At 38.4% G+C, this 14446-nt stretch overlaps 1 protein-coding gene across 1 annotated transcript in view; it reads right to left on the reverse strand.

Annotated features, from left to right (window-relative positions):
- CENPP (centromere protein P) overlaps window positions 1-14369 on the reverse strand; it is a gene marked incomplete at its 5' end in the record, with an annotated part of 225920 nt that extends 211551 nt beyond the window's left edge. Inside the window, one exon of the mRNA XM_082842608.1 lies at window positions 14263-14369. Within this exon, the coding sequence (XP_082698734.1) occupies window positions 14263-14369 (107 nt within the window). The remainder of the gene's footprint in view (window positions 1-14262) is intronic.
- Between the last annotated feature and the right edge of the window lie 77 nt (window positions 14370-14446).

Raw genomic sequence — 14446 nt, forward strand, 5'->3', positions numbered from 1 at the left:
AGCCTGTGCACCTAGAGCCCGTGCTCCGCAACAAGAGAAGCCACTGCAATAAGAAGCCCGTGCACTGCAACAAAGAGTAGCTCCCACTCGCCACAACTAGAGAAAGCCTGCATGCAGCAACGAAGACTCAATGCAGCCAAAAATTAAAAAAAAAAAAAAAAAAAAGAAAGAAAGAATGGTAAAAAGTGTACCAAACTTGATGAGAGACATGAAGGCTAACATTCAAAAAGCTCAACTAATTCTAAATAAGATGAACTCAAAGAGGGTCACAATGAGACATAAACAAATTTTCAAAAACCAAGGGTAAAGAGAGATTTTGAAAGCAGCAAGAGAAAAGCAAATCATCACATATAACGGATCCTCAACAATATAAGAGCAAATTTCTCATCAGAAGTTTTGGAGGCCAGAAAACAGCGGGCCAATACATTCAAAGTGCTAAACGAAGAAAACCATCAACCAACAATCCTTCTGGCAAAATTTTCTTTCAAAAGTGAGGAAGTGGGACTTCCCTGGTGGTCCAACAGCTAAGACTCCGAGCTCCCAATGCAGGGGGCCTGGGTTTGATTCCTGGTCAGGGAACTAGATCCCACGTGCTGCAAATAAGAGTTCACATGCTGCAACTAAAGATCCTGTGCTCCGCAACTAAGACCCGGTGCAGCCAAATAAATAAATATTAAAAAAAAAAAAAGTGAGGAAGAAATCAACACATTTTCAAATAAACAAAAGCTGAGGAAGTTTGTTACCACTAGACATGACCTCCAAGAAATGCTCAAGGCAGTCCTGTAAAGTAAAATAAAAGTACACTAGACAATAACATGAAGCCATGTGGAGAAATAAAGATCTCAATAAAATTAGTATATGGGCATATAAAATCTACTAGTATGGTAACAATGGCTTGTAACTGAACTTCTTTTCCTACATGATTTAACATTTTAAAAAATTATTAGTCTGAAGGTACTATAACTTTCATCTGTAACTCCATGTTTTCTACAAAATTTAAGAGATGAATGCATTTAAAAGAATTATTAGTTTATGTTCAGGGGCACAAAAGTATTAAGATGTAATTCTGTGACATAAAAAAACAAAAACAGTGGGGATGGAGCTGTAAGCAGGCAGAATTTTTGTATGTTATTGAAATGAGGTGTGTATAAATTCAAATTAAGAGTGTTGTAACTTTAGCATATTATTTATAATCCCTCTGATAACCACAAAGAAAATAGCTAAAGAATATTTATCAAAGCAAATGAGAAAGAAATTTAAGCACTTCTCAAAAGACAGAAATGCAGGAAATGAGGGACAAAAGAGCTTAAGGGCACACACAAGAAAAACAAAGAGCAAAATGACAGAAATAAATCTCTCCTTATAAGTACTTATTTAAATGTAAAGGGGTTAAATCCTCCAAACAGAAGACTGAGTTTGGAAGAACTGATAAAACCACAGGCTTCAACCATATGCTGTCTATAAGAGAATCACTTCAGATACAAAGACTAAAAGTGAAAGGATGGAAGAAGATACTCCATGCAAAAAGGAACCGAAAGAGAGCAGGACTGGGGATACTAATATCAAACAAAATAGAGTTTATGTCAAAAGAGGTTATAAGAGACAAAGAAAAAAATATATATATTAATGAAAGGTTCAATACAGCAAGACATAAAAATTATAAACATTTACAAATCTAATGACAGATATCAAAATACAGTTTTCCTTCAGTATCTGTAGGGTATTGGTTCCTTGACTCACCACAAATACCAAAATCCATGGATGCAGAACCTGTGGATATGAAACCTGCAGATACAGAGCTGACTATATTTCAAAGCAAAAACTGAGACAGTTGAAGGGAGAAATAGTTCTACGTTCAAAGTGGCTACATAAGAGGATGATGAATTCACCCTCCTCCCATAGTCACACCAAATCTACACGTACATATGAAACAATTTTCTCTGAAAGAAACCCAAAAGCCAGCTGAGCAGCTCCTACACATCAGGCAAATGAGAAAAAGCCTATGTTGAAATGGATAGTAGAGGCTGAGACACAATCCACATAAAAGCCACCTGTTGCACGGCAACCCACAATCAAGAGGGACTAACAACCCCGACCTGCTCCCTGAGGAGTGAAAGGTATGAACAGCACAGCTGGCACCCCAAATTTTAAGACCAGCACCTGAGAGGCCCTAAAATAAGCCCCTAAAATATCTAGCTTTGAAAGCCAACAAGACTTGGGTCCATGAGATTCACAAGGCTAAAGGGCAGCAGTCTCCGACCTTTTTGGCACCAGAGACCAGTTTCATGGAAGACAATTTTTTCACAGACCGGGGCGGGGGGCGGGGATGGTTTCGGGAGGATTCAAGCACATTACATTTATTGTGCACTTTATTTCTATTATTATTACATTGTAATATGTAATGAAATAATTGTACAACTTACCATAATGCTCATACGAGGTAGAGCTCAGGCAGTAATGTGACCTGTGGGGAGCAGCTGTAAATACAGATGAAGCTTCACTCACTCTGCCACCACTCACCTCCTGCTGTGCAGCCCGGTTCCTAACAGGCCACAGACCGGTAGTGGTCCGTGGCCCAGGGGTTGGGGACCCCCACTATAGGGAACGGAGAAACAGTTCTTAAAGGGCTCATGCATGCAGACTCACCTACCCCGGAACCCAGCACAGAGGCAGCCAACAAAAAAGCAACCAGTGTTTCTGTTTAAGAGGCCTACTTCCTTACCTTAAATCTTTGGCCTGAAGACTTCTAATTTAACATCATACAAGAGCCTACTTAAATACCTCCAAAGAAAGAGGCCAGAGCATCATCTTTGTACTCTCTCTCTGTCTTACTCCATATCACCAGTATCTCCTGGAAAGGAGTTTGTGCACTCTTTGGAACCCTGATTTTTGTGGCTGCTGCCCAGTTGGACACCTCTTATTCACTGGGCTCTGGCAGTCAACAGAACTTATTGTGGGTCCCGTAACACTGTAACAAAAGGAGAAATAGTTCTTAAATGACTAATGGCCCCAGGGCACAGTGGAGATATAGCAGACTAAAATGCAGGCCTAATCTTACTGTGAAAGAGACAAATAAGCTTGTCTTCAGAACTGGAGCCTGAGTGGCAGGCTTATCATTAAACACACATTCAGGGCCCAATTACAATCCTCTGCAGAGACTGAGGAGGCCAGAGGATGCTACCCTTCATGTTTTCCATCCGACCAGGCCCCAAGTCATCAGTGTCTCCAAGACAGGGGCTTGTGCACCCCAACTGTTGTGAATGCTGTCCAGAGGACACATCCCTTTATAGCCTGGCTCTGGTGGCCAGCAGGGCTTATGTTCACGATTTCGAAAGAAAAGTAACAAACGAAGAAACACTTCTTACCTGGCTATTACCAGGGCTCAGAGCAGAGGGAGCAGTCTTCCCTCGAGGTATATTTGCGTACTTTAAAAGCTCCTCCCTGGGGGCTTCCCTGGTGGCGCAGTGGTTGAGAGTCCGCCTGCCAATGCAGGGAACATGGGTTCGTGCCCCGGTCTGGGAAGATCCCACATACTGCGGAGTGGCTGGGCCCGTGAGCCATGGCCACTGAGCATGCACGTCCGGAGCCTGTGCTCCGCAACGGGAGAGGCCACAACAGTGAGAGGCCAGTGTACCGCAAAAAAAAAAAAAAAAAAAAAAAGCTCCTCCCTGAGCTTCTTCTTGCCAATCAGCCTGAATCTACCTACCTGCTGACTGAGAACCTCCCCTTTGCGACACTGACAAGTCTTGAGGTACCCTCAACTACTGGGAGCAGCTAAGAATAAATAGGCTGCTTGGACAACACCAAGGTTTGAGAGAAAACCAAGACAGAGTTGAACAATAAAGTTCATCTACTACACAAGGTCACTCTTCCAAGACTGCAAGAGAGGGCTGTTTTATCTAATACATAGAAACCAACACAGAGAGTCAAGAAAATGAAGAAACACAGGAATATGTTCCAAATGAAAGGACAAGATAAAGCCTCAAGAAAATACCTTAATCAAATGGAGGTAAGTGATTTACCTTATAAGAAGTTCAAAATAATGATCATAAAGATGTTCACAGAGCTCAGGAGAACAATGGATAAACAAAATGAGAATTTCAACAAAGAGAGAGAAACTATAAGAAAATACCAAGTAGGGGTCATAGACCTGAAGACTACAATAACTGAACTGAAAAATTCAATAGAGGGGGTCAACATCAGACTAGATGAAGCAGTAAAAAGGATCAGTGAACTTGAAATTATGGCAATGTAAGTTATCCAATCAGAACAGCAAAAAGGAAAAAGAATGAAAAAGAAAAAAAGCTAAAATAGCTTAAAAGACTTATGGGGCAACAACAAATGGACCAGCTTTCAAATTATAGGGGTCCTTGAAGGAGAGGAGAGAAAGGGGCAGAAAACTTATTTGAAGAAATAATTGCAGGAAACTTTCCTAACCTGGGAAAAGAAACAGACATCAGATCTAGGAAGCATAGAGAGTACCAAATAAGAGGAACCTAAAGAGACCCACATCAGACACATTAAAATTAAAATATCAAAAGTTAAAGACAAGGAGAGATTCTTAAAAGCAGCAAGGGAAAAACAACTTGTTATGTACCAGGGAACCCCAAAAGACTATCAGAGTTTTCAGCAGAAACTCTGCAGGCCAGAAGGAAGTGGCATGATATATCCAAAGGCTGACAGACAAAAACTGCCAACCAATAATACCCTACTGGCAGAGTGGTCCTTCAGAATTAAAGCAAAGATAGTTTTCCAGACAACCAAAAGCTAAAGGAGTTCATCACCACCAGATAGGCCCTACAAGAAATGTTAAAAGAACTTCTCCGACACAAAAGGTCAATAAGTAGAAGCAGGAAACAAGAAAGTATAGTTCTCACTGGTAAAGGTGAATATATAGAAGAATTCAGAATAATCTAATGGTGCAATGGTGGTAGGTTAATCACCTAAAAGCTAATATGAAGGTTGAAAAACAAAAGTAGTAAAAACAACGATAAATACAACAATTTGTTATGGTATACACAATATAAGACCTAAATTGTGACATCAAAAACATAAAACATTGGGGGAGGGAGTAAAAATGCAGAGATTTAGAATGTGTTAGAACTTAAGTTATTGTCAACTTAAAACAGACAGTTATAAACATGTTTTATGTAACCCTCATGGTACCCACAGAGCAAAAAGCTACAGCAGACACAAAAAAGATAAAAAGGAATCTAAGCATACCACTATAGAAAATCACTGAATCACAAAAGGAGAGAGCTAGAGATGAAGAAAGGAGCAATGGAACTACAAAACTTCCAGAAAATAAAATGGCAATAAGCACACACCTATCATAAATTACTTTAAATACAAATGGACTAAATTCTTCAATCAAAAAGCACAGAGTGGCTGACTAGATTTAAAAAACAACAAATGACCCATCATGCTGCTTACAAGATACTCACTTCAGATGTAAGGACATACACACTGAAAGTGAAGGGATGGAAAAAGATATTCCACCCAAATGGAAACTAAAAGGAAGCTAAAGTAGCATATTTACATCAGAAAAAAAAAGGCTTTAAGACAAAGTTGTAATAAGAGACAAAGGTGGTCATTATATAATGATAAAGGAGTTAATCCAACAAGAGGACACAGTGGTAAATATTTATGCACCCGATATAGGAGCACCTAAATATATAAAACAATGTTAACAGACCTTAAAGAGAGAAATAGACAGCAATACAACAGTAGGGGATTTTAGCACACCACTTACATCAACATGTAGATCATCCAGAGAGAAAATCAATAAAGAAACATTGGTCTTAAATGACACATTTAGACCTTAAGAACTTAACAGACATACACAGAATATTCCACTCAAAAGAAAGACTACACATTCTTCCCAAGCACACAAGGAACATTCTCCAGGATAAGCCATATGTCAAGCCACAAAACGAGTCTTAATAAATTTAAGAAGACTGAAATTATATCAAGCATCTTTTCCAACCACAATGATATTATACTAGAAATAAATTACAAGAAAACTAGAAAATTCACAAATATATGGAGATTAAACAACATCCTACTGAATGACTGAATGAGTCAAAAGAAAAATCAAAAGAGAAGTAAAAAAGTACCATGAGACAAATGAAAACAGAAATAAAACACACCAAACTGTGGGCTGTAGCAAAAGTCATTCTCAGAGGGAAGTTCATAGCAATAAAAAGCAGTAACAAATCATCTCAAATAAAAAACAAATGAAGCCCAAAGTTAGTAGAGGGAAATATCAAAGATCAGAGAAGGAAAAGAATGAAATACAGCCTAAAAAGGTGATAGAAAAGATCAAGGAAACCAAGAGCTGGTTAGTCAAAAAGTAAACAAAATAGACAAAACTTTAGCTAGAATAATCAAAAAGAGAGAGAGAGAGAAGACACAAATAAAATCAAAATGAAAGAAGAGACATTACAACTGACACCACAGAAACACAAACGAAACCACTCACGTCATAACAAAGTATGAAAAATTATATGCCAACAAACTGGACAATCCAGATAAAACAGAAAAACTTCTAGAAACATAGAACAAGACTGAATCATGAAGAAACAGAAAAACTGAGCAGACAATTAATAATAAGGAAATGGAATTAGTGTTTAAAATCCTACCTACAAATAAAAGTCCAGGACCAGATGGCTTCACTAGTGAATTCTACCAAATATTTAAAGAAGCAAACCAATCCTTCTCAAACTCTTCCAAAAAACAGAAGAGAGGGAAAACTTACAAAATCATTTTATGAGGCCTTTACCCTGATACCAAACTCAGACATGAACACTACAAGAAAAGAAAATTATAAGGCCAATATCCCTGATGAACATAAACATAAGTCCTCAACAAACCATTAACAAAGCTAATTCAGCAATACGTTAAGCAACATACACCAGGAACAACTGGGATTTAGTCCAGGAATGCAAGAATGGTTCAAATCTGCAAATCAGTCTGATACACCCCATTAACAGAATGAAGGATAAAAACCATGTGATCATCTCAATAGATGCAGAAAAATGTCTTGACAAAATTCAACATCCATTTATGACCAAAATTCTTAACAAAGTGGGTATAGAGGAAATTTACCTCAAAATAATAAAGGCCACATGACAAGTCCACAGCTAACATCATACTGAACAGTGAAAAGCAGAAAGTTTTTCCTCTGAGTTCAGGAACAAGACAAAGGATGCTCACTTTCACCACACTTATTCAACATAGTAATGGCAGTCCTAGCCAGAACAGGTAAACAAGAAAAAGAAATAAAAGGCATTCAAATCAGAAAGGAAGAAGTAACACTGTAAGTATTTGCAGATGACATATTATTTAGAGAAAACCCCAAAGACTCTACCATAAAACTGTTAAAACTAGGAAACAAACTAGTAAAGTTGCAGGATACAAAACCAATACAAAAATCTGTTGTGTTTCTATACACTAATAACAAACTATCAGAAAAAGAAAATAAGAAACCAATCCCATATATAACTGCATCAAAAAGAATTAAATACCTAGGAATAAATTTAACAAAGGAGGTAAAAGACCTATACACTGAAAATTATAAGACACTGAAAAAAGAAACTGACAAAATACTAATATTTGAAAAGATATTCCATACTCATGGATAAGAAGAATATTGTTTAAATGTCCATACTACCCAATGCAATCACCAGATTCAATACAATTTCTAACAAAATTCCAATAGCATTTTTCACAGAAATAGGAAAAAATCCTACTGTTTGTATGGAACCACAAAAGACCTGGAATAGCTAAAGAATTCTTGAGAAAGAACAATCCCGGAGGCATCAAAAGTCTTGATTTCAAACTAGATTACAAAGCTATAATAACGAAAGCAATATAGTATTGGCATAAAACAGACACATAGATCAACAGAAGAGGAAAAAAAGCCCAGAAATAAACCCATTCATATATGGTCAATTAATTTATGACAAAGAAGCCAAGAATACACAATGGGGAAAGGACAGTTTCTTCAATAAATGGGTTGGGAAAACTGGACAGCCAGAAGAAAAAGGAAGAAGGAACCACTATCTTACACCATACACAAAAGTTAACTTAAAATGGATTAAAGACCTGAAACTATAAAAATCCTAGAAGAAAACATAAGCAGTGAGCTCCTTGACATTGGTCCTGTCAATAATTTTTTGGATTTGCCACGAAAAAGTTAGGCCAGAAAAGCAAAAATAAACAACAAGTAGAAGTACATCAAATTAAAAAGCTTGTAGACAGCAAAGGAAACCATCAACAAAGTGAAAAGGAAACCTATGGAATGTAAGAAAATATGTGCAACTTATTTATCCCCTAAGGAGTCAATATCCAAAATGTATAAGGAACTCATACAACTGAATAGCAAAAATCCACATACAATCTAAAATGAGCAAAGGATTTCAACAGACATTTTTCCAAAGAAGACATACAGAAGCCCATGAGGTACATGAAAAGGTGCTCAGCATCACTAATCATCAGGGAAATACAAATCAAAACAATAAGAAGACATAACCTCACACTTCTTAGAATGGTTATTATCAAAAATGCAAGAAACAACAGGTGTTGGTGAGGATGTGGAGAAATAAGAATACTCGTGCACTGTTGGTGGCAATTTAAATTTATGCAGCCACTACTGAAAACAGTATGGAGGGTCCTCAGAAAGTGAAAAATAGAACTACCAGGGAAATTGACAGTAACACAATAATAGTAGAGGACTTAAACACCCCACTTTCACCAACGGACAGGTCACCCAAAGTGAAAATAAATAAGGAAACACAAGCTTTAAATGACACACTAAACAAGAGGGACTTCACTGATATTTATAGGACATTCCGTTCAAAAACAACAGAATACAATTTCTTCTCAAGTGCTCATGGAACATTCTCCAGGATAGACCATATCTTGGATCACAAATCAAGCCTTGGTAAATTAAAGAAAACTGAAATCATAACAAGTATCTTTTCTGACCACAACGCTATGAAACTAGACATCAATTACAGGAAAAAACTGTAAAAAATACAAACACATGGAGGCTAAACAATAAAGAGATCACTGAAGAAATAAAAGAGGAAATCAAAAAATACCTAGAACAAATGACAATGAAAACACAACGACCCAAAACTTATGGGATGCAGCAAAAGCAGTTCTAAGATGGAAGTTTACAGAAATACAATCCTACCTCAAGAAACAAGAAAAATCTCAAATAAACAACCTAAACTTACACCTAAAGCAATTAGAAAAAGAAGAACAAAAAACCCCCAAAGTTAGCAGAAGGAAAGAAATTATAAAGATCAGATCAGAAATAAATGAAAAACAAATGAAAGAAACGATAGCAAAGATCAATAAAACTAAAAGCTGGTTCCTTGAGAAGATAAACAAAATTGATAAACCATTAGCCAGACTCATCAAGAACAAAAGGGAGAAGACTCAAATCAATAGAATTAGAAATGAAAAAGGAGAAGTAACAACTGACACTACAGAAATACAAAAGATCATGAGAGATTACTACAAGCAACTCTATGCCAATAAAATGGACAACCTGGAAGAAATGGACAAATTTTAGAAATGCACAACCTGCCAAGACTGAATCAGGAAGAAATAGAAAATATGAACAGACGAATCACAAGCACTGAAATTGAAACTGTGATTAAAAATCTTCCAACAAACAAAAGCCCAGGACCAGATGGCTTCACAGGCGAATTCTGTCAAACATTTAGGGAAGAGCTGACACCTATCCTTCTCAAACTCTTCCAAAATATAGCAGAGGGAGGAACACTCCCAAACTCATTCTATGAGGCCACCATCACCCTGATACCAAAACCAGACATGGATGTCAGAAAGAAAGAAAACACAGGTCAATATCACTGATGAACATAGATGCAAAAATCCTCAACAGAATACTAGCAAACAGAATCCAATAGCACATTAAAAGGATCATACACCATGATCAAGTGGGGTTTATTCCAGGAATGCAAGGATTCTTCAATATACGCAAATCAATCAATGTGATACACCATATTAACAAACTGAAAGAGAAAAACCATATGATCATCTCAATAGATGCAGAGAAAGCTTTTGACAAAATTCAACACCCATTTATAATAAAAACCCTCCAGAAAGTAGGCATAGAAGGTACTTTCCTCAACATAATAAACGCCATATATGATAAACCCACAGCCAACATCGTCCTCAATGGTGAAAAACTGAAAGTATTTCTACTAAGATCAGGAACAAGACAAGGTTGCCCACTCTGACCACTCTTATTCAACATAGTTTTGGAAGTTTTAGCCACAGCAATCAGAGAAGAAAAGGAAATAAAAGGAATCCAAATAGGAAAAGAAGAAGTAAAGCTGTCACTGTTTCCAGATGACATGATACTATACATAGAGAAGCCTAAAGATGCTACCAGAAAACTACTAGAGCTAATCAATGAATTTGGTAAAGTAGCAGGATACAAAATTAATGCACAGAAATCTCTGGCATTCCTATACACTAATGATGAAAAATCTGAAAGTGAAATCAAGAAAACACTCCCATTTACCATTGCAACAAAAAGAATAAAATATCTAGGAATAAACCTACCTAAGGAGACAAAAGACCTGTATGCACAAAATTATAAGACACTGATGAAAGAAATTAAAGATGATACGAATAGATGGAGAGATATACCATGTTCTTGGATTGGAAGAATCAACATTGTGAAAATGACTCTACTACCCACAGCAATCTACAGATTCAATGCAATCCCTATCAAACTACCACTGGCATTTTTCACAGAACTAGAACAAAAAATTTCACAATTTGTATGGAAACACAAAAGACCCCGAATAGCCAAAGCAATCTTGAGAATGAAAAACGGAGCTGGAGGAATCAGGCTCCCGGACTTCAGACTATACTACAAAGCTACAGTAATCAAGACAGTATGGCACTGGCACAAAAACAGAAAGATAGATCAATGGAACAGGATAGAAAGCCCAGAGATAAACCCATGCACATATGGTCACCTTATCTTTGATAAAGGGGGCAGGAATGTACAGTGGAGAAAGGACAATCTGTTCAATAAGTGGTGCTGGGAAAACTGGACAGGTACATGTAAAAGTATGAGATTAGAACACTCCCTAACACCATACACAAAAATAAGCTCAAAATGGATTAAAGACCTAAATGTAAGGCCAGATACTATCAAACTCTTAGAGGAAAGCATAGGCAGAACACTCTATGACTTAAATCACAGCAAGATCCTTTGTGACCCACCTCCTAGAGAAAAGGAAATAAAAACAAAAATAAACAAATGGTACCTAATGAAAGTTAAAACTTTTGCACAGCAAAGGAAACCATAAACAAGACCAAAAGACAACCTTCAGAATGGGAGAAAATATTTGCAAATGAAGCAACTGACAAAGGATTAGTCTCCAAAATTTACAAGCAGCTCATGCAGCTCAATAACAAAAAAACAACCCAATCCAAAAATGGGCAGAAGAGTAAATAGACATTTCTCCAAAGAAGATATACAGATTGCCAACAAACACATGAAAGAATGCTCAACGTCATTAATTATTAGAGAAATGCAAATCAAAGCTACAATGAGATATCATCTCACACCGGTCAGAATGGCCATCATCAAAAAATCTAGAAACAATAAATGCTGGAGAGAGTGTGGAGAAAAGGGAACCCTCTTGCACTGCTGGTGGGAATGTGAATTGGTACAGCCACTATGGAGAACAGTATGGAGGTTCCTTAAAAAACTACAAATAGAACTACCATATGACCCAGCAATCCCACTACTGGGCATAAACCCTGAGAAAACCATAATTCAAAAAGAGTCATGTACCAAAATGTTCATTGCAGCTCTATTTACAATAGCCAGGAGATGGAAACCTAAGTGCCCATCATCGGATGAATGGATAAAGAAGATGTGGCACATATATACAATGGAATATTACTCAGCCATAAAAAGAAACGAAATTGAGTTATTTGTAGTGAGGTGGATGGACCTAGAGTCTTTCATACAGAGTGAAGTAAGTCAGAAAGGGAAAGACACATACTGTATGCTAACACATATATATGGAATCTAAGAAAAAAAAATGTCGTGAAGAACCTAGTGGTAAGACAGGAATAAAGACACAGACCTACTAGACAATGGACTTGAGGATATGGGGAGGGGGAACGGTAAGCTGTGACAAAGTGAGAGAGTGTCATGGACATATATACACTACCAAACATAAAATAGATAGCTAGTGGGAAGCAGCCGCATAGCACAGGGAGATCAGCTCAGTGCTTTGTGACCACCTAGAGGGGTGGGATAGGGAGGGTGGGAGGGAGGGAGACACAAGAGGGAAGAGATATGGGAACATATGTATATGTATAACTGATTCACTTTGTTATAAAGCAGAAACTAACACACCATTGTAAAGCAATTATACTCCAATAAAGATGTAAAAAAAAGTAACAAATTTAAAAAAAAACTATATTAAATCCAAACACCTTGGACTCTTTTGACTTTCTCAACTTTATCATTGAGGAGACTCAGGTTACATGGATACTCTACATACTATCCTGAGCTAAAAATGACATCCTGTGGCCAGTAAGGAAATCATCTTTCATCATGGTGCTTACTCAAACTTTCTGAAATGCATAAAATCATCAACGGTCTAGTTAAAAAGCAGATTCCGACTCAGTAGGTCAGGATTGGGCTGAAATCTGTATTTCTCTTCAACCCAAGTGATGCTAAAGCTTCCAATCTGTGGAGCAGCCCTGGAGTAGCAAGCATTCTGATACATTTACACCCTCACTTGCAGAGGAACATATTTGTTCCCTGTTCACCTACTTCCCTCTCCCTTTTACTAGTTACAGCTTCCTCTACCTTCATGATCCCTTCCAACATGCATGCAAACATTTTCTTTAGAACTCCTCCTTCCCAATTTCAACCAACTCTTGTCCAGTTAGTTCAGGAAAATCTTATTCTCTCTGCATCTATGTCAAATTAGAATTGACTAAAAAATGAAGACAGTTTCTGCTTTTCAAGCAGCTTGCAAGCTTGAGACAATAGGTACATAATTAACTGTCATGGATCCCTTCTCTCCTTTTCCAGTAAGCAAAGTGCCTGGGCTTTGAAGTTTGATTTTTGGGTTCCAATCCAGCTCTAACACTTACCTTCTCTGAGACTTCAGGCAAGCAACTTAATTTCTCTGAGCCTCAATTTCCTAACTCTAAAACGGTGTTAACAACAGCACCTAACTCAGAGGATTGTCGTAGGTATTAAAAAGAGATGATGGGGCTTCCCTGGTGGCGCAGTGGTTGAGAGTCCGCCTGCCGATGCAGGGGACGCGGGTTCGTGCCCCAGTCCGGGAAGATCCCACGTGCCGCGGAGCGGCTGGGCCCGTGAGCCATGGCCGCTGAGCCTGCGCGTCCGGAGCCTGTGCTCCGCAACGGGAGAGGCCACAACAGTGAGAGGCCCGCGTACCACAAAAAAATAAAAAAAATAAATAAAAAAGAGATGATGCACATAAAGACGTTTGCATCTCTCAGTCTAGCACTTAGTAAGTAATTAACAGACCATGGCTATTGGTAGTAACAAAGACGTCATGATGCCATCCCTCTATGGTAGACGGCACTCTTCAGTTATTTCTATTAGTGCATACGGCTCTGTTCGCCTTTAAACAGGGAGTTCCCCCACTTCCTTTACAGGGATGCTTCCCCTCCTGCAGTATATGACAATCACCTTCGCAGCTTCTGCCAAATTCTCCTATAGACTATATTGCCTACTCTTCTTTATATCAACTTATACTTTTACCTAAATTATTTCTCAAAGGAAATTTCGTATCACTACCGTAAGCGAAAAATCAGTATCACTTGCCACAGTTAGGTGACTCATAAAAACAAATACCATGAAACCAGAGTTTTTAAATTCCAACTAGATACTGCTGCCCACTAAAGGCAAGATTGCTAAGGAGATAAGCAAGACTTTCACCTTGATAGTTACGAGCATGAGAAGACCTTGAAATGAAATGAAACACCTTAAACGAAAACACCTTCCCCATGAGTGTGATTAAATCAGTTAATATATGGTAATACGTTTACAACGGGGTCCACGCGTGTACTCATCACTCTCAGCCCTGTTGGAAGAAACAGATAACGAGTTCCCGCCCACGTCTGGTGCTCGGGAAAAGTCTGTGGGGAGGTCCGGGGCGCCTGGAGTAGAGATCTTCACCCTTCCCACTGGGCCTGAGGAAGGCCACGTACCGAACTCGGGAGGTGTCTTCCCCGGGCGCCGGCGGCTCCACGCACGCCCGCCTCAAAGCGGTGATCTCGGCTTCCAAAGCGCGAGCCTCAACCAGCTGGGAATCCATAGGGTCGCGCTGACGGGAAGCTGCCTAACAGAAGCGCGCCACGTCCTGCTCTTCAAGCCTCGCGCGCTGCCGGCGTG

This window comes from Leucopleurus acutus (assembly GCF_964270905.1).
Source record: "Leucopleurus acutus genome assembly, chromosome: 7".
NCBI classification, from domain to species: domain Eukaryota; kingdom Metazoa; phylum Chordata; class Mammalia; order Artiodactyla; family Delphinidae; genus Leucopleurus; species Leucopleurus acutus.